This window comes from Wyeomyia smithii, chromosome 1 (genome assembly GCF_029784165.1).
Source record: "Wyeomyia smithii strain HCP4-BCI-WySm-NY-G18 chromosome 1, ASM2978416v1, whole genome shotgun sequence".
In the NCBI taxonomy this organism is placed as follows: Eukaryota; Metazoa; Arthropoda; class Insecta; order Diptera; family Culicidae; genus Wyeomyia; species Wyeomyia smithii.
Window position 1 is genome coordinate 22,810,961 of NC_073694.1, and position 20,193 is coordinate 22,831,153.

The window sequence follows — 20,193 nt, forward strand, 5'->3', positions numbered from 1 at the left end:
TTCGCTGTCAAACGTCGTGTGATGTGAACTGTGAAGCAGAACCCGGCAGATGTAAACAAAAGTCTCGCGAAACGTGCGCTTACTTCTCAGGCTCCTGAATTTCAATTCTTGTGATTTTGTGCTTATAAAATAATAACAGTTATATTTTTCTCAATTAGTTAGTTGTGATAGTAAAACCAGGATTGCAATGAGTTCGTGTGTTATATCGGAGGTTGCAGGTTTAAAACCGGAACGGGATAATCCAGTTCTATGTAAGTATCGGAAGAACTTGCTACCAGAATTCGACTCCTAAACGGACTAGGGTGCAGTTGCCAGCAGTGGCCTTATAATGCTGTATTTAAGTTATGTACCAGTAAATTGAATACAACACATTTTAAACCGTTCTCTCTTCTCAAACATTACATTTGATAAACCACGAATTGTTTCTTTCCAGTGGGTTTCCAAAACGCTGAAATGGGCTACAAGGACGACACGAAGATGCAGTGCTTTCGAGCGGAAGACACGAACCGGGCGACAGAGGACTCCTACGAAAGTGAACCCCATAAATCATCGCGAATGGCACTTGTCGTCTCCGAGCAGCAAGTTTACCGTGGTTATCTAGGTGAAGACGTGGACGCGGATCGGCTCAACACGTACGTCGCCGTTCGGAACAAGACAACCGGCAAAATGCGCCTGATCCAGGTTGAGACCTGCACGATGCTGCACTCCTGCTATGATGAGGCCGATGAGAGAAAATTCCAGAACGCTAGCGACGAAGTCGACCTAACGATGCAGCGGAAGTTCGCTGGTAAAGCCGGATTGCGAGCGCTGGATCGGATGGCTCGTTCCGGTAGCAATTTGGATGTTCTGAACGAAACCATTCACGATTCCGTACAGACTTTCGACGATGAACGTTTTGAAGAGGACAATCAGTTCGCCAAGGGTAAACTAGAGCGAGAACTTATGCTGGCAAGCATCAAACCTCCTCGAAACCCGAAAGCGCAAACGCCAGCTGAACTGTATCAGATCGAGGACATGGTTTCTGAAGTTGTTCTACGACAGTTGAAAACGGTTGCATTGGACCTAATGCAGAAGGACCCGGAAACACTGAGCATGGCGAACATTTACCTCACAAACAAGGTAAAAGCAGCACTCCAATCGAAGGAACCAGATTCCGAAGAGAACATTGAGGTGATTATTACTTGCCTGGTGATGGACGCTCTCTGCCATCTGATAGAGTTGCGAAGTCGAAGTCTGACCCTGGCTAAGCTGTCCACCTTCAGCAAAGAGCTAGACGCAGAGCTGAAGCGCACGTTTGCCCAAGCCAATCATCACAAGCAGCTAAAGACGAAACACACGGAACACAAGGCGCTCAGCCACTATTTGGCGCTGGCTTTCGCGCTAGAAAAATGCGTACTTCTGGTGGACCAAATTCACGCCGGCCTGAACATTCCGAAGAACGATTTGGTCAAATTTGCCGTCTTCATAGGGGGAACATACAACTCGACGAAGAACACGCTCACGCTTAGGATGACGGATGATTCCGAGGGTAAGAACAGCTTGGGCAGGTCCTTCGTGGGCAAGAGGCGATTCGGAAGAGGTAAAAAATGAGATCATACTTTTTTGGAAATATATTCTAAAAGGAGTTGCTTCCTTTTTTTATTAAAAATACCCTACATTCTAATTTTTTTGTGAAAGGACAATACGATCATACAAATGAAACGAGAACGATCGCTATCGATTAGTTTTGAACCTATATCGATTGATTTCAGTTGTTGTCGTTTCATAAAGAGTGGTTGATCGGGTACAGCCTCTCTACTCAGATTTTGAGTTTGTGCACTTCAAGGCGATTTTGAGCAGTTTTTACTTATGTTTAGGTTCATCCTGGAAATCGTACCATAATGTCCGCTCGAAAAAATGAAAACACCCAAATATGCGTATTTTTTTACTTAAATCAACCCGTTTGTGCGGGAAGGAACTTTTAAGTAAAAGCACAGATGACAGACATCCAAGCTAGAACAAAGAACTCCAGAAATCGCGTGTGTAAGATTTCAAATTCTTAAGCCTGTATTACACTCTTTGACCAAGCGTCAAATATTTGGCACTTTTTGACAGATAAAAATTTGGTCAAAGATAATTGTTTGCAAGGGAATGGTATGGTAGCCTTCAAGCGTTACGAACATCTATTTCTGTACCGTTTGTCCCAAAACTACTTTTTCTGCTGTCACAGTTTGCTTCACTTTGCTTTGGGACACAATTAATGTACTAAATATCACTTAGAATATCACATACCATGTGAAAACCTTAAGAAATTGCTCAAAACTGTCTGATATGCTATTAATAATTGCAGTCAACATTTGGCCGGTTTGTCCGAATCAACATAAGAAAAGGGTAAACTGCCCATTTTTCGGGTGCCAGTGCCAGTGATGTTGGTAACGCGTCAAATGTATGGTAGCTGACAGCGATGCCATTCCCGTGATTGTTTGTCACTCTCCAATTTTAACATGGGGCAAACAACAACCATGATGTCAAATAAATTGGACCATTATGTCAGCAGGTCAAATATTTGACCATTAGACAAAGAGTGTATTACAGGCTTTACTCGCAGCGCTGGATTAGGGATCATTCAAATAATACATAACGCTCTAGGGGGTGGGGGGTATTCAGCGGAGCGTTATAGTGCATGTGGCAAACATGTGAAATTGCGTTACATGGGGGTGGGTGGGTATTGAAAATTGCCAAATTCCGCGTTATGTAATATTTGAATGGTTCCTTACAGTCAAAGCTGCCAGACGCATGAAAATTCTCACATATTATACAGTCGCTGTTTTGCAACGATATAACACTGGTTCGTGAGGTTTGCGTATTTTTTCTCAAATCAACACTAAAACAAACAAATTTATCGCAAATAAACTAAGACTGATTAAAATTGTCGATAATGTACAAATTACGACTGTTCAAAATTTCTACAAAAAAAAACGGCAACCCTTCTATTGCGATAATATCGAAAAGAGCTGAAAAACTATCGGTTTTATGAAATCATTCACTAGTTCTAGCGCCACCAAACTGCGTGGTACGGCATTCTAAAAAAACCGTTGCATCTGTTTACACATGAAGCGAAATTAAAGCTTGAATGTCTGTTATCTGTGCCTATACTTGGATACCCTTAATAATCATTATCAAAAATTCCATACAAATTTTACCCAGAATGAGATACTCGCATTTCATATAAATCTATTGCTTTGTTTTTACCTATTTTTATACGCATTCTTTACTTAAACCAGTAAAAACATCCAGGGTTACGTAAATTTACGTTGTTTTTACGCGTTTGCTTGGTAATATTTCTTCTGAGTGCGATTGCTTCTCGAATGATCGAAGTAATCGATTATCTGCTGAAATTTTCGATAATTTTCAATAAATAATCGATTAGTTGATTCCGAACCGCGCTGCATAAATCTGTGTAATGTTCTTTACAGTAAGAGTAACTATATATTTCGACTTATCAGTTCGGTGGTTACAATGATAATGAAAAGAATTTTTTAATTTGTTGTCTTCGTACCATAGCTACAAATCATGGCCAACCTGGCAACATGTCTATGATGTTATGCCTATGGTACATCTCCCTTTTTTAGAAAAGATCCTAAGGTGCAAGCCAGGCCGGGAGTCTGCGATGTCTTCCCTCTTGTCTAACATGCTCTGGAGAATTTTCAACTGGAACATTCGAGTCGCCCGTTATTGTAATGTCTGAATCTGGTTCACCTATAGAAGTTGTTGCTTCGAAATCTGCTACCCATTCCTGATCTTCTGGTGGTTTTTCTGTAACCAGGGTTTGCGGCACTTGGAGTTGGAATTCGTCAATGAGCAGCTCCAAAGGAAGTTGATTGTTATGCTCCAAAACAACATCACTTTCACTTGGAAACCGTTGTCGTAGTTGATTTGTATGTGTCCGATCTCAAGCAGCACAGTGTAATTAACAGAACCCTTGCGCTCGATTATTTGCCCGGGAATCCATTTGGTAGAATTGTTGTGATGAACCTGAGCGAAAACCAATGCTTCGGAATCGAAAACTCTAGTCACCGCACCGTGTCGTTTGTTGAATTGAGCATTCTGTTTGTTGTTAACCATGGTTGGACTTGGAAGACACGGCTTTAACAGGTCCAAAGTTATCCGCAAAGGTCGACCTAAGAATAGATGTGCAGGAGTCTTGTTTTCAGGAACGTTTCTATTTGGCATTGACCGATAAACTGAAAGAAATATTTGTGGATGCTGAAACGTCACTGCCTTTTCTCCTTCGACAAGTTTCTTTAGTCCTCTTTTTAGAGTATCGACGAAGCGTTCAGCTTGTCCGTTTGATTGTGGATGGTACGGGGCTATCGTGAGGTGCTGGATACCGCTTTCTTGACAAAAACGTTCAAACCGATCACTAACGAATTGCGTACCATTGTCAGATACAAGAGTTTGCGGGTTTCCATATCTCGCGAATGTTTCTTGTAAAATCTCCAACGTCACAGTAGTGGTTGTGCTCCGGGTTTTGAATATTTCCGGCCATTTGGAATAAGCGTCGACCATGACAAGGTAATAATAATCATCAACAGGACCAGAATAGTCAACATGGATCCTGTCCCATGGTTTCGTTGGTATTGGCCATGATTCGAGTGTAGTCTTGCGAGGCGATTTTGCTGCAACTGCACAGAAACGACACTGACGCACAAATGATTCAACTTCTTCATCGATGTTTGGCCAGTAAACGTAGCTTCTTGCTAGTGATTTCATTCGATCGATTCCAGGGTGTCCACGGTGAAGTAATCGAATAATACGCTTGCGAAATCGTACCGGAACTACAACACGATCGCAAAACATAACACATTCTTGGGTAACTTGAAGACCATCTCGTCGGGAGAAGAACTGTTGAGCAGCAGAAGTACTGAGTTCGTTCGCAGTTTTTGGCCAGCCGTTATATATGCAATTTATGACCTCTTGTAGGACAGGGTCGTCTTGGGTTTCCTTGGCGATCATATTCGATGTAACTGGCAAACTAGATATCGAATCTTCGAGTATTGCCTTCACGTCAGTTTTCATTTGAAGTGCAGCAATCACATAATCCTCATCTGGCTTACTGTGGCTGGTCATCAGCCGTGACAACAGGTCAGCGTGTCCAAAATTAGCGGTTGAAATGTATTGGATATCGAAATTGTTGAGCAACATCGTTAGCGCCCAACGCTGAAGACGATTGGCCGTGTATATGGGAATTCCTTTCTTACTACCAAATATCTTGAGAAGTGGCTTATGGTCGGTCTGTAACACGAATTTACGACCAAATCAGGGGCGACTCGCGGCTTTTGAATCTGCCTGTTCAACTACACATTCTGAAAATCGCAATTGGAGGAAGTAATCACAATCATGTCCGCGTAATCACGCAAGTCATTCTAGTCGTTACTATTTGAACGAGTCGCCTATGGACGAGTCGCCTCTGGACCAAATATCCATTTGTGGAAACGGGTAACTGCAAACACCAACGCGAGCGCTTCCTTCTCAATTTGACTATAATTCGTTTCCACGGGCGTAAGCGACCTTGAAGCGTCTGCAATAGCTTTTATAGATCCATCAGAAAAACGATGCAGAATTACGGCGCCTAAACCGTTCTTGGAGGCGTCTGGATGGAGGATCGAAGTGCGTCAACAAAAGGTTGGAAACCAGTATAGATTTAAATCGATCAAACGACTTTTGGCAATCAGTGGTCCATTCCCAAACAGCATCTTTCTTTAGTAGACGGTCAAGTGGTGCTCGGAGTTCCTTCATTTGACGAACAAAACGTCCATAATAATTTATCGCACCTAGATACGAACGTAGCTGCGACAAATTCGTTGGTGGTGACATTTCGGAAATAGCAATAGTTTTGGCTGGGTCTGGGCGGTGACCATGTTGGTCGACAATATGACCCAGAAACTTAATCTGCGGAAAAGAAAAACGACATTTTTCGATGCGCAGATGAAATCCAAATTCTTGAATTCGCCGAAGTACACTGTTTAAACTGCAATCATGTTCTTTCTGAGTCCTTCCAGCGACCAATATATCGTCCAGGTATGGCTTCACACATGGTATTCCAGCAACCATACTATCGACTATTCTCTGGAACGCTCCAGGCGCAGATTTAACACCAGGTGGCAATCTATTATACTGGAACAAACCTTTGTGCGTGTTTATAGTGAGCAGCTTTCGATATTCTTCTTCAACTTCGACTTGGAGATAGGCATCCGAAAAATCGATACAGGAGAAGAAACGGCAGCCGGCTAGTTCAGCGAAAATATCGTCCGGATGCGGTAGTGGATGTCGATCTGACTCGAGGCGCCATTTAGGCCAGTTGAGTAGTCACCACAAATGCGTACGGAGACATCGGATTTGCGAACCACGACTATAGGTGCAGTCCAATCGGAGAATTGGACTGGTGAGATGATGCCGTTGTCTTGAAGTCTCTGAAGCTCTGCATCAACTTTCGGAAGGGCAGCGTAGGCAACAGGTCTCTTTGGGCAGTACACTGGTCGTGCATCTGGCTTCAAGTAGAGTGTCACTTTAGCTTGTTTGCAGCATCCGAGGTTTGACTGAAACACTTCAGGATACTTGGCTTGCAACTTCTGCATTGTTACCTTAGAATTTTGCTGAATGGTGTTGACTAACGAATTGAAGGGAACCGACCAGAGATCGAACAGCTCAATTGTCTCGATCCCGAGAACGTTGAGGTCCGGATTGTTTGCAACGAAGACTCGTCCTTCATTCATTACACCTTGGATGGGGATTTCGGTTCTGAACTCACCCACGATGTTGATGCTGTCACCTGATGCGCTTACGGCGGCAATTTCCGTTGAATCAATGACAGCAAAGATGACTAGAACAAGATACCTGACTCTTGCAGAATTCATCGGACATGATTGTCGCTGCGCGTGAGCAAAAGTCGAACTAATTTATACACTGTTAATATGATGTATACTTAACGTCAAAATCAACTGACGACAAGGCCAAGACATGACTGCTGAAAGGTGAAACAATTTTTTCAGTATCCACGTGAACGACTGTACGGTGCTGCCATCCGAAAAATGATAATAATGTGTACGAATGTTTAGCTCTTAAACATGAAACTTTCCAGAAGAATCAAGAATAATCGGCGCATCATTTAAAATTGAGCGTACCATCAGAAATTCCTGATAACCGTTATGAGCACGCTCTACAGCCAAGTTTTCCACTCTTGCCGAGGTTAATAAAGCAAAAATCGGGTGCCCCGGTGAACCTGACCATATGCACAATGGTGCTGAAACCTGGCTTGCGACATATCAAACTTTAAGTTTTGGTAGAATGGGACCTAAAAATAAATATAACCACTCAATATAAACACACTTTTCTTTCGTACTTTGAATGTGCAAAAATAATGACAATAGCGTTAAGTGCAAAAAATGACAATATCATTAATCTGCATGTTATCTTAAGCGTCGAGCTGACCAAACTGCTACACCTTTTTCATATACAATCTTGAACAGCTCAACGATCGATGGCGAACTATGCACGATAAATCGGTTTTGCTCATAGTGACAATTTTATGGGAATTTAAGTCATCAGATGGCAGCACTAACCGTCGGAAATCGGTCGTATTCAAAATGTATGAGAGCTGCAGTGTTGCTGCTGATCCGTTGATGGCGATCTTTATATACTTCCGCTTCTTTGTAAGATCAACTCGCTTAACCGCAATACCTTTGGACTTAACATTGTCTTTAGGTTTCGGTTTGTCGATTTGCTTTAATGGCTTCTTTTCGGATGAAGAGCAGTACCCTTCCTTGTGGCCCTTTCGTTTGCATTTCGTACAGATATGCGTCTGGTAAGGACACTCCTTGACATAATGAAGATCCCCACAAAACCAGCAAGGTGTTTTTGGTGACTTCTTCTCTTTTTTATTTAAAGCATGATGACGAGAAATTGCGTTGACATTTAACTTGCCCACGGAACCCTTCTCAATCATTTGCGTATCTTGTTTCAGGTTGATAATTCGGTTGCAATCTTCAACCAGGTTTTCAAGCTTGAGATTTACACCTTCGGCAGGTGGCGCGTTTTCTTCAGCTTCCAGCTTACCAATCAGCCTGGTTCGAATGTCTGCATCGCGCGGTGATTGAAGACCGCACACAAACCTGAGCGTCTTGAATTGGTCACTGGATAGTTTTTCAATCTGGAACGCTTCACAATGTTTGTTGACCGAAGCTGCATATGACGAAAAATCATCGGCTTCGCTCTTGACGTATTGGAGACACTGATAGCGTGCGTTGAAGAGGGACTTTTGGCGTCCGAACAATTTCTTTAATTTCTTAACGGTGTCTTCAAATTCAAAATCACGGGGATGACTTGGTAAAACACTGTTGACGTAGCGTTCGTGAAATTGAGTGCCGATTTTCCTCAGAAGCAGTCTAACTTTAGCTTTGTCGTCCAGATTCTTTCCATCCTCCTTAAACACGTCCTCATACCGTGCGTACCACGAATCAAAGAAAATACTACCGTCTGGGTCGTAGTGAAATTCCTCGATTCCAGAGGAGAGTGACTCGATGATCTTCTCGCTACCAACAAGATTGACATTACCATGTTGAAGAGCTGCAATCTGCTGTTGTTGGTTTGCAATGAGGTCCGTCAACCGGAGAATCGCCTGCTTCAGATCTTGATCGACCATTCGTGACAGTTAGAGAGTTTCAGTGTGAACTTCAATTATCTTTAACAAATCCAAAGTTGCTTCAGGGAACAGCACGAACTTTTCCTCGTCGCCAAAAATGTAATGTTCTTTACAATAAGAGTAACTATATATTTCGACTTATCAGTTCGGTGGTTACAATGATAATCAAAAGAATTTTTCAATTTGTTGTCTTCGTACCATAGCTACAAATCATGGCCAACCTGACAACATGTCTATGATTCTATGCCTATGGTACAATCTGAAATCCACGTGGAGTTTGAAAAACGCGTAAAACACTTAAATTCATAAAATTCGACACAAAGCGATGTCTTCCAATGTTCCTGGATGGGTGGATCCTGATGTCCCACCCTTTTCAAGACCCTTCATTTATCCAGCCTGGGATTTAGGATGCTTGGGTCATGAACCTATCAGAAGGAGCCAAACAAGAACACCTCCGCTAGATGCTGTAGATGAAAATGGCTTCGGGCCAGACGATTACATAGATCCCAAGCATCCAGTAGAGAAATTCGACGTTGGCGTTGATAAGATATGCGAGATCTTTATGAGGAATAATACTTCAACCAAAAACCCGAGAGAGAGACTTCCTCGTGGTGAGCCTCCAGCTGGTGGATCAGGTCAGTCTAAAAGTGAGGACGTCGCTATAGATTCATCTGGCACCTCAACAGAGAAATCATGTAATCTGCGACCGCGAGTGCCGCAAAGAAACTACTTTGACCGAGCCTTTGGCATCCCTATACCGAGTAACAGTGAATGACAATGAACTCATGTCCTGGGCTCAAATTAATTTGTGCCCGCTGTCAGCAGTAAGATGAAGATGTATGAAAAGAAGCGGTGATATGCTATCTCGTTTCTACATATGTTGAGATGTTAGCCCTTGAAACATGGCGTGATGCCAAAGGGGTGACTATGACAAAGGAAACTGATCAGAACAGGACCGTAGTTGATCGTGGGGTTTCAGGTGGCGCCAGCAGTACTGATGAGGATGGACCATCTTCTTTGATCAAAAAGTCTACAGCCAATCAGATCAGCAAAAATTGCCGCCTAGCAAAGTCTAGAGGACCTGCTAATTTTTAAAACCATTTCAACTATATAATTCATTGCTTCAGATATGATCTGATAAAACTGACACATTAATTTCTTGTTATAAAACTTTTGTCATCTGAACCTAACTACATTGTTGTAATTTTCATGATAGGAAATAAACTTGTTGAACGAATTTTGAAAACGTTTTCTGAAAATCTACAAAAAAAAAAACAGAAGAGCCTCTAACACCGTAAAAAATTGAATATCTTCCACTAGCGAACCAAAGGAAATCATGAATATTGAAAATAATTAATGAAAATACCATGTAGAAGCCGACTCTTTAAGGACATCCACATGAAAAGGCAATAATAGGGTATTTAATACTACAAAAAAATCAAGGAAATTTCATAATTACTTTACACAGTTAAACTATGGCTTGTAGGCAACCTACACAAACAAAATTGTCTAGACCAGCAGTGCTTTATGCGCTGTACCGATCAGATGAAGTTGTTGTTCAACAAGGTCGACAGCGGAATGTGATACGATATAGATTGTGGAACAGTACCACCGTCCCCCGTAGTTTAATTGGTCAAAACACCATGCCGGAGACAGGGAGATTGCGGGTTCAAGTCCCGTCGGGATGCGGTATATTATTCCAAATCTGTATCATATTTCCAGTTCGCTTATTTTTCGTTCTTCCTCTACTCACATACTGCCTGCTTAATGAAGGTCAAAACGCTTCAAAGAATTCAGAATTTAATTCGAAAAATGATTTCGAAGCATCTACCTTGGTTTGATACACTCGAATTACATGGACTTACTGGTGTTGAAAGATTAGAAGCTATGTCGAATAAAATTATTAAACAAATCGACAGAATTCATTGCAAACCTGCAACGATGATAGCCAAGATCCAATAAGTTGGCATTAAAGTTAGTTGTAAGATTATTTCCCTTCCTTGACAAGTAGATATAAATTGCTACGAATATTAAGTCCTAATTTCGAAAGCAAACAAATCCTAATAATTTAAATTGCAAATTTACAAGATATTATTCAACTTGAACCTCAATGGGAAACGGGAATAATCAAGAAAAAACTTAATGAATATAAAATATACCGAAAACACTAATTAAATTTGCAAGTTTTTATCGCTTACATTTTAAATACAGCTTAGTCAAATCAGTTGAACGTTGAGCTAAACCAAGCTGTAGAGCTCTATATAATATTTTATTAGTTTTAAAATTCTAAAGAGTTTTCAGATAACCATTTTACAACATTCCTTCCCCCTCTGAATTGTACAAGCGGCCACAGTTGACCGCAAAAGTCTGAAACGTCAAAATACCGCGCGCGCTTCGAACTCACGCGTGTGTGTGTGCGTAGTATCTCCTCACGCGGCTACTTTATCTGCTGTGAGCTGTGATCCAATCCATGTCACGAAGCACGATCCACACCAAAAATCGCGTTTCGCAGGCCGAAGCAGTCCGTACTGCTGCTGCATATTGCACTCGTTTATTACGCTCGAATGGACGGATTCTAGCCGGAAAACCTGCCCGATTGTGTGCCCCTTGTATCCACCCCGGGGTGGATTTTACGTGCCAGTGAAGTGACCAACCTAGGAAAGTGATTTCAAAACCTAAAAGTTGCGTATTTCTTTCCGATGATTGGCGATGCAATGGGGAATCGGAAACTCACCATTCGGGCGTGAGAATGTGAGTACGACGGGTGTTTGTGTGTTGCGTGTGCAGTAATGTGCATCTCGCTGCGCATGTGTTCGTGAACGGAGAACGGGGTGGACGCAAAACGACGGAGAACTGTCAAAACAGTTTCGCTGCTATGTGCGGTGCGTGAAGAAGAGGAAGCTTGCAAAAACAAGAAACAACAATTTCACTGCGCCTGAAGATGGTGAGAAAAAATAGGTTTTTTTTTCTTTATCGGTTTTCGCTCGATTGGTGCCGATTTGGAAGTGTTTTCTTCTAAACTACACTAGAAGTGCGCTGAATGTTGCATCCGGATTGTTGCAGTTGCCGAGAAAGAAAAACCCCGAGTGGTGGAGCAGTGAGTTTGGACGGAAATCTCAGTCGAAGAGACTCATCTTTTCTCAACAAAAAAAAAATAAAGAACAGACTTGAAGCAGATCAGAGTCCGGACACGGGTTCAAGCAAATCACAGCGAGTAATTTTGCGTTAATCAGTTGAGGAGAAAAAAAATCCGCAAACCAGATAGTAGGAATGGCAGTTCTAGACAGCAATTTCAAAACTGAATTATGATCCGACAAAGAGTTGTGTGATTCGACTACAACCGGGCAAAGTTGGCTGCGACGTTTCGAGTTTACGGCATCGATCTGCAATGACTAATTGCGGATAATATATTGACCGTGATTAGAGCAAGAACAACACAATCGTCGCTCGAGCAAGAGGAGGGATTTGCGATAATTGGCAGCCATATTTAAGTTGTTGCTTTTTTTCGAGGCGAGAATCGTCCGGATGATAGAGGAGGAAGCAGAAGAAAATGAAAAAAGTTTAATTTGCTAGTGAAAAAAGCAAATGATAGTGGTTCCAAAATATTATAAAACAGTTTATAACTTTAATCATCTGTGAAAGTTTTCTTTTATTTATATCTAATTTATAATATATAATCAAAGCATAGAAGAAAAAAATATTCAAAATATTCTGAGAGTGCAGGATCTTTCTTCATGACTAGTGTGGTAAGTAAGACAGCATTCATTACCGTCTATGTTTTTTTTTTCCTAGCATATAAACTCATTATTTGACGCAGTCAATTTCCACAAACTATCACCGCGGATGCTAGAGGGTAGCCTCGGGAATCGATCGAAACCGTGTACTTTTTAGCGTTTAATTTCAATTTCGGGCCACCTATTTTTAGCCATGAGTACACGGACGGGGAGGAAACGCTTTTCACCAAGCATAAATACTTTGTCAGTATCGGTGCTCTGGTTTCATTTAGTCTATTACTTATTACCGTTCCGAGCGAACCCCCTTCCCCTTCCGAGCGGTGGTCCCTCAGCGCTGACCTTTTCGATCGTGCTTTGACCGGACACTGGAAAACGCACACACGCATTTCCGTCGTGACTCAGAACTCGAATTTTTCCTGTCTCGCCCACATTCACCATCTGAGAGGACTTTCACGCTAATTCTTCTAGCCCTGTCGTGGCGAGAGATTTCAGTGAAACTTTGTGAGTTTGGTGACATGCATGGTGTATTTTCTAGAATTTCAATTGAAACTTGCAGGATCTAAAAAAAATACATTAGAAAAGTTTAAGTCGGAAAATTATATCACGCCAACAAAGCCTACAAAACGCTTATAGAGCTTCTAAAATGATTCCAAATTGAGCTTAAAATTATCAGGTTTAGAATCATTGAGGAACGGTTTTTAAATATCAATACTATTGAAAACAAAATTAGAACCGGTGGAATACTTTTAAACGATCCACGCTTCTAAAGGCCACAAAATGTCACTAGTAGAAAAGACAACAATAAACAGAATCATGATCCCTAATTAATCTTAGAATTACTGCGAAATGTCGTTGAAAAAATGATACAAAATCAGGCTGAGAATTTCTGAAAAAATAAACGCTGAAGCCAGAATAAAAAACAAGCTCAGAATCACTGAAAATAAGCTGCTGAGGCTGAGCATCGATGATAGCTGTTTTAAGGCATAAATTATCGGTATCAATAAAAGTAGAAAGGATAGGAAAAGGCCCAAAATATGATCTCAAGTCAACTTAAGAATCACTGAAAACGTTTCCAGTACCTAGTTTGAAAAGATTTAAAAAGTGGTCCTAAGAAAGCCTGGAATCGGCCTAACATTAACTCAGAATTACAGTAAAAAATTGACTCGTAATCGTAATTTTATTTTCGTTTATTTGTTTTTATTTACTTCATAAAGTCTCGTTTGTACTCGCTGACTGTGTATATAAAATTTATCCATTCTTAATTCTACTTATTCCCCTATACTATCAATATTTTAAGATTCAGCCCGTTTGCAAATTTTTATAGTAAATAGGAAATAATTACGTCACCATTTGATCGTGTATAAACAATATTTTGTATAAACATACGCAAAAATATTTTTTTCATCGCCGTTATCAGGATCAGTATTTAAAATCTTTAAGAATGAAACACCATAAATGACCTCTGAACAATCCCGTCATTCCTAAAAGTAATCATTTTAGAATCGAATTCTGCTATAAATACCAATCTATCGTCAGATTCCGATTGCATTGGATTCCTAAAAGTATTTCTAAAGGACCAAGAATAGCCAAATTAAAAATGATTCCTAATCACTCTGATGATCGCTTCTGAAGATCAATCAAAAAAAGCTGAAAGATCAAGCCTGCTTCAACAGCGAAATGTTTGTGTTGAACGTCGAATTCGAAGTTAAACTATAACTCGGAACTTTAGAGGCTCATACGACTTTGAAGATTGAATGAGATAACAAAAACTTTAGGTAACGGTCAGAATAGGTGAGTCTGATTGTTGGAAACGGTCCTCTGTATGGTCCTTAATTTCTGCTAGAAACTGCTAAAATATTATTGAGGTAAAACAAGTAATTTTACAGGAAAATTATCATGAGTTGTTCTCAGGATTGACGAAATATAATTCAAAATGAAACTGAAGACCCGAATATAATCTTGAATAAAGGCAAAATTTTCTATAAACACTCCTAGAAATAATAAAATTCTCCAAAAACGTTACCAACAATGGACTTGTGATCCTGTAAAATAAGGAAAAAATCCCACGGAGCTGTCTTTTAGGGTCTCAAAGATAAGGCTGTGCGAGATTTCGAATGATTTCGTATAATTTCGCAAAACTCGAAATTTCCCGAAATTTCGCGAAATTTCGGTTTCGCGAAATTGCCGAAAAATTTCGTTGAATTTCGCTAAATTCCACCTAAAATTTCGCGAAATTAATCTTCCAATTTCGACGATTACGAAATTTCGCGAAGTTTCGGACCAAATTTCCGATGCAGATTATTACATTATTTTGGTTTGTGCTCATTGCGACTATAAATTAAATTGAATATATCTCAACAGATATCTGGTATACTAAGTCAGACATAGTAGAATAAACACTCAGCCGGTAATTTTTGTTTCTAAAGACAAAACCGTTACATCATGCGGGAGGTATTTTTTATTCACGCAGAGCATAAAATTCATGTCATCACTGAAGTCATATTCGAGGAATATGAAGCCGTCCAAATGCGCTACAAGGTATCTAGTAATTTGTTTGTAGGAATAAATTTTACGCATCTTTTACGTACATCAAAATGTGGTTATATTTGCAGCGCACAAGATTAAAGAGGTCACTTTTTGTCTTTCGTTTAGGAGGGCATAGCAATTTCTGTCAAAACTAAAACTCTGAAGCTCTATCTTACAGGCCAAATGTTCTATGCTACTCGACTTGTAAAAATTTTTAAGCGCTTTTTCGGATTTCTCTGTGTTAGTGGACTCCTCTTCGCACACCGTAGTGTATTTAAATGTGTTTTTTCAAATAGTTCATTGCTATCACTAGGCTGACCAGATATCATGCCTTATAGTGTGCAGACAGAGTGATCGATGTGTCAAGCAGAAAAAGTTGTAATTGCCTAAGTTTTTAGTATTGTTTCAAAACACTCTGACTTCAAAGTCAGCATAGGTTTCAAAATTGCCAGGTACCTTATCAAAAATGTTTTAAACGTGTAACCAAAAAAGTATACTTTATTAATGAATGAATAAAAAGTACATGGTTCGCTCTCGTTGAACACATAACTGAGAAATGTTACTCTCGTTTTAGGGGGCACAAAATTTTACAATGTCAAAAACAAGTTCAGATTATAGCATAAAAGTGATTCTGACTTTGCACTTGACGAATATACAAGGTAGAAGAAAAGAAAGGATAGAAAGAACGAGAAATAAGAGAACGAGGATGATTACGAACAACTCAGTTGAGTAAAGAGAAAATTATTTGTTTGTTGCATTACAACATTCCATTCTAACTGTTGATTGGTTGAAAGAAAAATAATTTTTGGTTTGTTCCAAAGGGGCCGTTCCCAAACCACGTAGCCATATATAGGGAGACGGGAGGAGGGGGGGGGGGTTTATTAGCCTGGGGGCTAATGCGGTCTCGATCAACTAGATTAGTTGAGAGAATTCGTTATCGATATTGTTTTCGGCACATTTTGCATGTTGTAGGATAAGTACAACGATACACCGTGCCCCAGTGCTGAATCGAATATATTTCTAGCTCGAAAAGTTCCTCGACCTGATCGGGAATCGAACCCGATATCACAACCGTGTGGGAGAGCTAGCCGACCGACATCACTAACCACAGAACCACGGGGACCACATAAGACGAAGTTTTCGCAATTTTTTAATTAATAAATTTATTTGACACGACTTAATAATTAATAAGTGTCACGGAAAGTTTGAGAGTTGTCAGCAATTAACTGTAATCAAATTTTTGAAACATATTTCAAATTTATCCGAACGAAGAAATTTTTTTTTATTTAAACAGGCTTTGTCTTATATGGCATTTGCTTCTTTAGAATAATAGTTCTATTTTACAATGCGTCGGGATTTATGACATTTTTCCTGGAACTCAACGACCGGTAAAAAAAAATCAACGTTTTGGTCCTCAAAAAAATATATAAGACCTGGATGTTCGTGAACTGAAGGAAGAAAGAAAGATGTTTATATATTGTTCGACATTCCAAAACTTTGTAATTTATTTAAAAAAACTAAGGTAAGATCAAACTGCTTAAACAAATTTCATTTATTTTGATACTCAACAACAAATTAAAAATCATTTTGAATATACTCAACAGAATAGCGTATTTTAAATTACTTTCAGGTAAGGAAACTGTTATATTTGTTAAAGACAATGAAATATTAATAAAAATTAAACAACCATTATCTATTTGTTATTTTGGTTTTGATAAAATGATATTACTGAAAATTCTATTTACTATTTGCGCAATAACTAATAATCCGTTTTCTTAAACCTTCATTTTTTTTATAAATTTTTCATACTTTATTGTACATGGGTCATTCCATGTCAAGTGATCAGGCAAATGCAACGACCCTCTCCGATTCGCTTCAAAATGAATAAAATGACTTGTTTTAGGTCAAAACTGAAAAATCCAGAGTTTTGGGTTAATCGGACAACCCCCCTCCAATTGCGAGGCCCTCCGATTTTGTATTTTTTGACAAAAAATCATTTTCCATGTTTTGGAAAAACATCATATCTCAGAGGCCGTAAGAGCTACAGACAATATTAGATACCGATTTTAAAGGTTTTTAAATTTACAATCGAATGGCAAAGTTTGGTGTTCAACGTTTGCAAACTATATGCGGAAGGCACGAAAAACAGTTTGGCCAATATTTTGCAGCTGGACAGAAACAATGCTGCAATCCGCTGAATTGCCATGGCGGTGCTCGTAAGAAAAATTTAATAATCATTTCGTCATGTTTTCATGACAGGTTTCATGAAAACAATCAGGAAATAGTAGAAGGTCAGAGACATGCATCCAATATGATGCAGCACTGAGAGCGGAGGTTGTAAGGATTAATTCGCAAGATAGAATGATGGATCAGGAAACAGGTGTAGCAATCGATGAAAATAGTATACCTCAGCACAAGTATTGTTACAAGCATTATAGTTAACAGTCATTATTTCCTTGTTATAGATACTGGTGTGTTGGATCATTTAGCTGAAGAATTGGAAACTCCGCATGAGCGGAGTAAAAGGATTTTTCACACTATATTCTTTACAACATGAAAATGTTGGAAATGAAGTGATTAGCTCACTTCTGCGATGTCATTATTGTTTTGTTTTATTTGAAATTGTTTTGAACCTGTTTTAATCGTTTACTTGTATAGTAAAGACACAGCTGGTTTGCCTTAACATGGTTTTGCAATCTCTTGGTCAATCACCCGTTAGTGAGTCGAAGGTCAAACGATCGAATAAATACAGTAGAGAAAAACTGCTAAAGGCATCAAAACCTTTGAGGCTGTTTTTAGTCAGCAAAATGAAGGTCTAGAAAGTGCTGGAGAGGAAATGGTTCGGCAACTCAAAGAAAAATTTCAAATTTCTGATAAAACGAGCAATAAAATCCACCAGTTGTCAGTGCTGCCAGGTTAGATTCAATTAAATCTGTTCCAGGGATCCGAGGAATGCATTCGGCGACACCTCAAGCTGACGTTACCATTTTAATGAAGACATTGTCAAGCTCTGACCGGGTACCTATTTCAATGTAACGCCAAAAGTTAAACAAAAGTCGTCACGTGCTACAAAAATCAAACGTTATTTTCTGACAAACTTGTTAAATAATTATAATTAATGAAACGCACGTTGTACTTTAATGGCTGTTAATTCAGGTACCATCAAGTAGAATATGAGAAACCACTTTTTGAGATTTGAAGCGGTGATTTAGTTTGGGATACGTTTTAATAAGGCTTGTCGCATTTGTAGGCGTATTGTTGAAATTTAACGAACTCGTTATCTTAAAAGTTGAATATCTCCGCAACGGCGCATATTGCATTTTGTGGATAGGTGATTCTTATGTAAAATTTTCCGCTGAACACATTGGTGACATCAGATTTAAGAGAAAATAGGAGGTGTTTTGAGATAAACGAAGTTTTAGTTTTTAAACGTAAAAATATCAATATTGGCAACACTGTTTGCAAAATCTGATGATGCCATTCGATTGTAAATTTAATAACCTTCAAAAAGAGTATCTAATATTGTCTGTAGCTCTTACGGCCTTTGAGATATGATGTTTTTCCAAAACATGGAAAATGACTTTTTATCAAAAAATACAAAATTGGAGGGCCCCGCAATTGGTGGGGGGGTGTCCGATTAACCCAATACTCTGGATTTTTCAGTTTCGACCTAGAACAAGTCATTTTAGTCATTTTGAAGCGAATCGGAGAGGGTCGTTGCATTTGCCTGATCACTTGACATGGAATGACCCACATATATTTGCAGAATAAGATCACAAAACAAAAGACCACGAAAGAACACGGGAGAGTAGGAGGGTATAAAAGGGATCAAAATATGACCACGTAGTTTAGGAATGGTCCCAAATGGATTTTTTTTTTGGTGTCGCCGAAACTCACAGGGCATATTTTTTTAGGACAAAATTATTTTCTACAACCTTACCAGAGACACTAGTTACGCCAGTCAAACAAACCGATTTAGCTGAAAAAATAATTTAATCTCCAATTGGGCACTCTGTGGGTAATTAATTTATTGAAGACATCGCTTCGGTATTTTTTTTGTAATTTTTATACAAAAAACATAAGATTTTTGAAAATAAGCTTTTTTATATTAATTTTAATGTTTCTTTTACATTAAAAAAATGAAATTTTTGATTTTTTTTTTATCGGAAAGATAAAATTACTATCTAAAACTTTTCTAGAGACGTCACACTGATCAAAAAACTTTTGGCTCTGAAAATATTTATAATCACAATAATCCTCCCAAAATAGCATTTTAAATAGCTTCTCAGCCTATAGAAACGTTTATGCAAAGTTTAAGCCAAATCTAAAATGACAAAAAATATTGAAACTTGGACATTTTTTGTGGAACTGTTCAGTTGAAAAGTAATTTTAAGTTATATTAAAAAATGTGCAAACATATTGAAAACTTCAAAGTTTACAGAATAGTTAACTTAAATTTTGTTTTCCTCGAATTGATAAAGATGTCACTTAGTCTAGTCTGACTAAACGGTGTTAAAAAAAATTCAATAACACTGGTCGACAAAAGCGAAAAAAAAGTTGCCCTAAAGCTAAAAATGGTTGCCCCCCAAAGGTTTCACAGCTTTACAACCATTCCTGTGAATTTTAAAGCTTTTAGAGAATGCAGAAATGCATCAGAAGGCCACCGAGGAATTGCTTATCGGATTCGTCGCTTTTACGTTTGCATAGGGAAAAACTCTTTGGAAAAGTTATCTTTGCTAGGGACACCAAAACTCACAGGAATGGTCCAAATCCTACCTACCATCTTTCATCTTTTCCAGTGCGAGCTCTAGGACAAAACTTGGATTTTGAATGATGAAAGTGCTATGAAAGAAGGATTACTATTTTAAACATAGTTGCATTCAAACCAAAAGAATCAGTTCAGAAGCTTATTAAATTATTATTTACAAAGACATTTCGAGTTTGACCTTTATATCATTTGTATCTATCGCGTTACTATTACCTGCAATATAATCTGTATAAATGAATGCATCAAGATTTCAGTTTTTAACATTTTTGATTTTCTCGTCATTGTCGGTTTATCGATATCTGAATACCTACGTTACTCTTCGTCGACCAGGTAAGCACCTTGCGATCAGCTACTGAAGGGTACTTCGTTAGCGTACGCTCCAACGTTTCAAATCATTGTAATGCTATGTTTCAGAATCATTTATTTTATTTTTCGAAATTTCGCGAAATTTCGCGAAATTTAGAGACCAATTTCGTTTCGTCTCG

The 20,193-nt window shown here is 39.1% G+C and overlaps 2 protein-coding genes and 1 pseudogene across 3 annotated transcripts in view; 2 read left to right on the forward strand and 1 right to left on the reverse strand.

Annotated features, from left to right (window-relative positions):
* Nucleotides 1–41: 41 nt before the first annotated feature.
* On the forward strand, nt 42–1,650 carry LOC129729828 (uncharacterized). Its single transcript, XM_055688671.1, has 2 exons — nt 42–251; nt 434–1,650. The coding sequence occupies exons 1-2, from the start codon at nt 188–190 to the stop codon at nt 1,588–1,590; spliced, it is 1,221 nt and encodes a 406-aa protein (XP_055544646.1). The 5' UTR covers nt 42–187; the 3' UTR covers nt 1,591–1,650.
* Nucleotides 1,651–3,765: 2,115 nt separating this feature from the next.
* LOC129716634 (uncharacterized protein K02A2.6-like) lies at nt 3,766–8,680 on the reverse strand (annotated as a pseudogene).
* A 2,494-nt stretch (nt 8,681–11,174) lies between these two features.
* The window catches only part of LOC129718914 (serine/threonine-protein kinase tousled-like 2), a 250,180-nt gene continuing 241,161 nt past the window's right edge, over nt 11,175–20,193 (forward strand). For both annotated transcript variants that reach the window (XM_055670132.1, XM_055670134.1), the window contains exon 1: nt 11,175–12,426. The gene's annotated coding sequence lies outside the window, so the exon portion shown is untranslated. The remainder of the gene's footprint in view (nt 12,427–20,193) is intronic.

What these genes read in the sequence shown, in the direction of transcription:
- LOC129729828 (XM_055688671.1), top strand. Translation starts at nt 188, where the DNA reads ATGAGTTCGTGTGTTATATCGGAGGTTGCAGGTTTAAAACCGGAACGG. An exon ending in ACGGGATAATCCAGTTCTAT is followed by an intron (nt 252 to 433) that starts GTAAGTATCGGA and finishes GTTTCTTTCCAG; the next exon opens with TGGGTTTCCAAAACGCTGAA.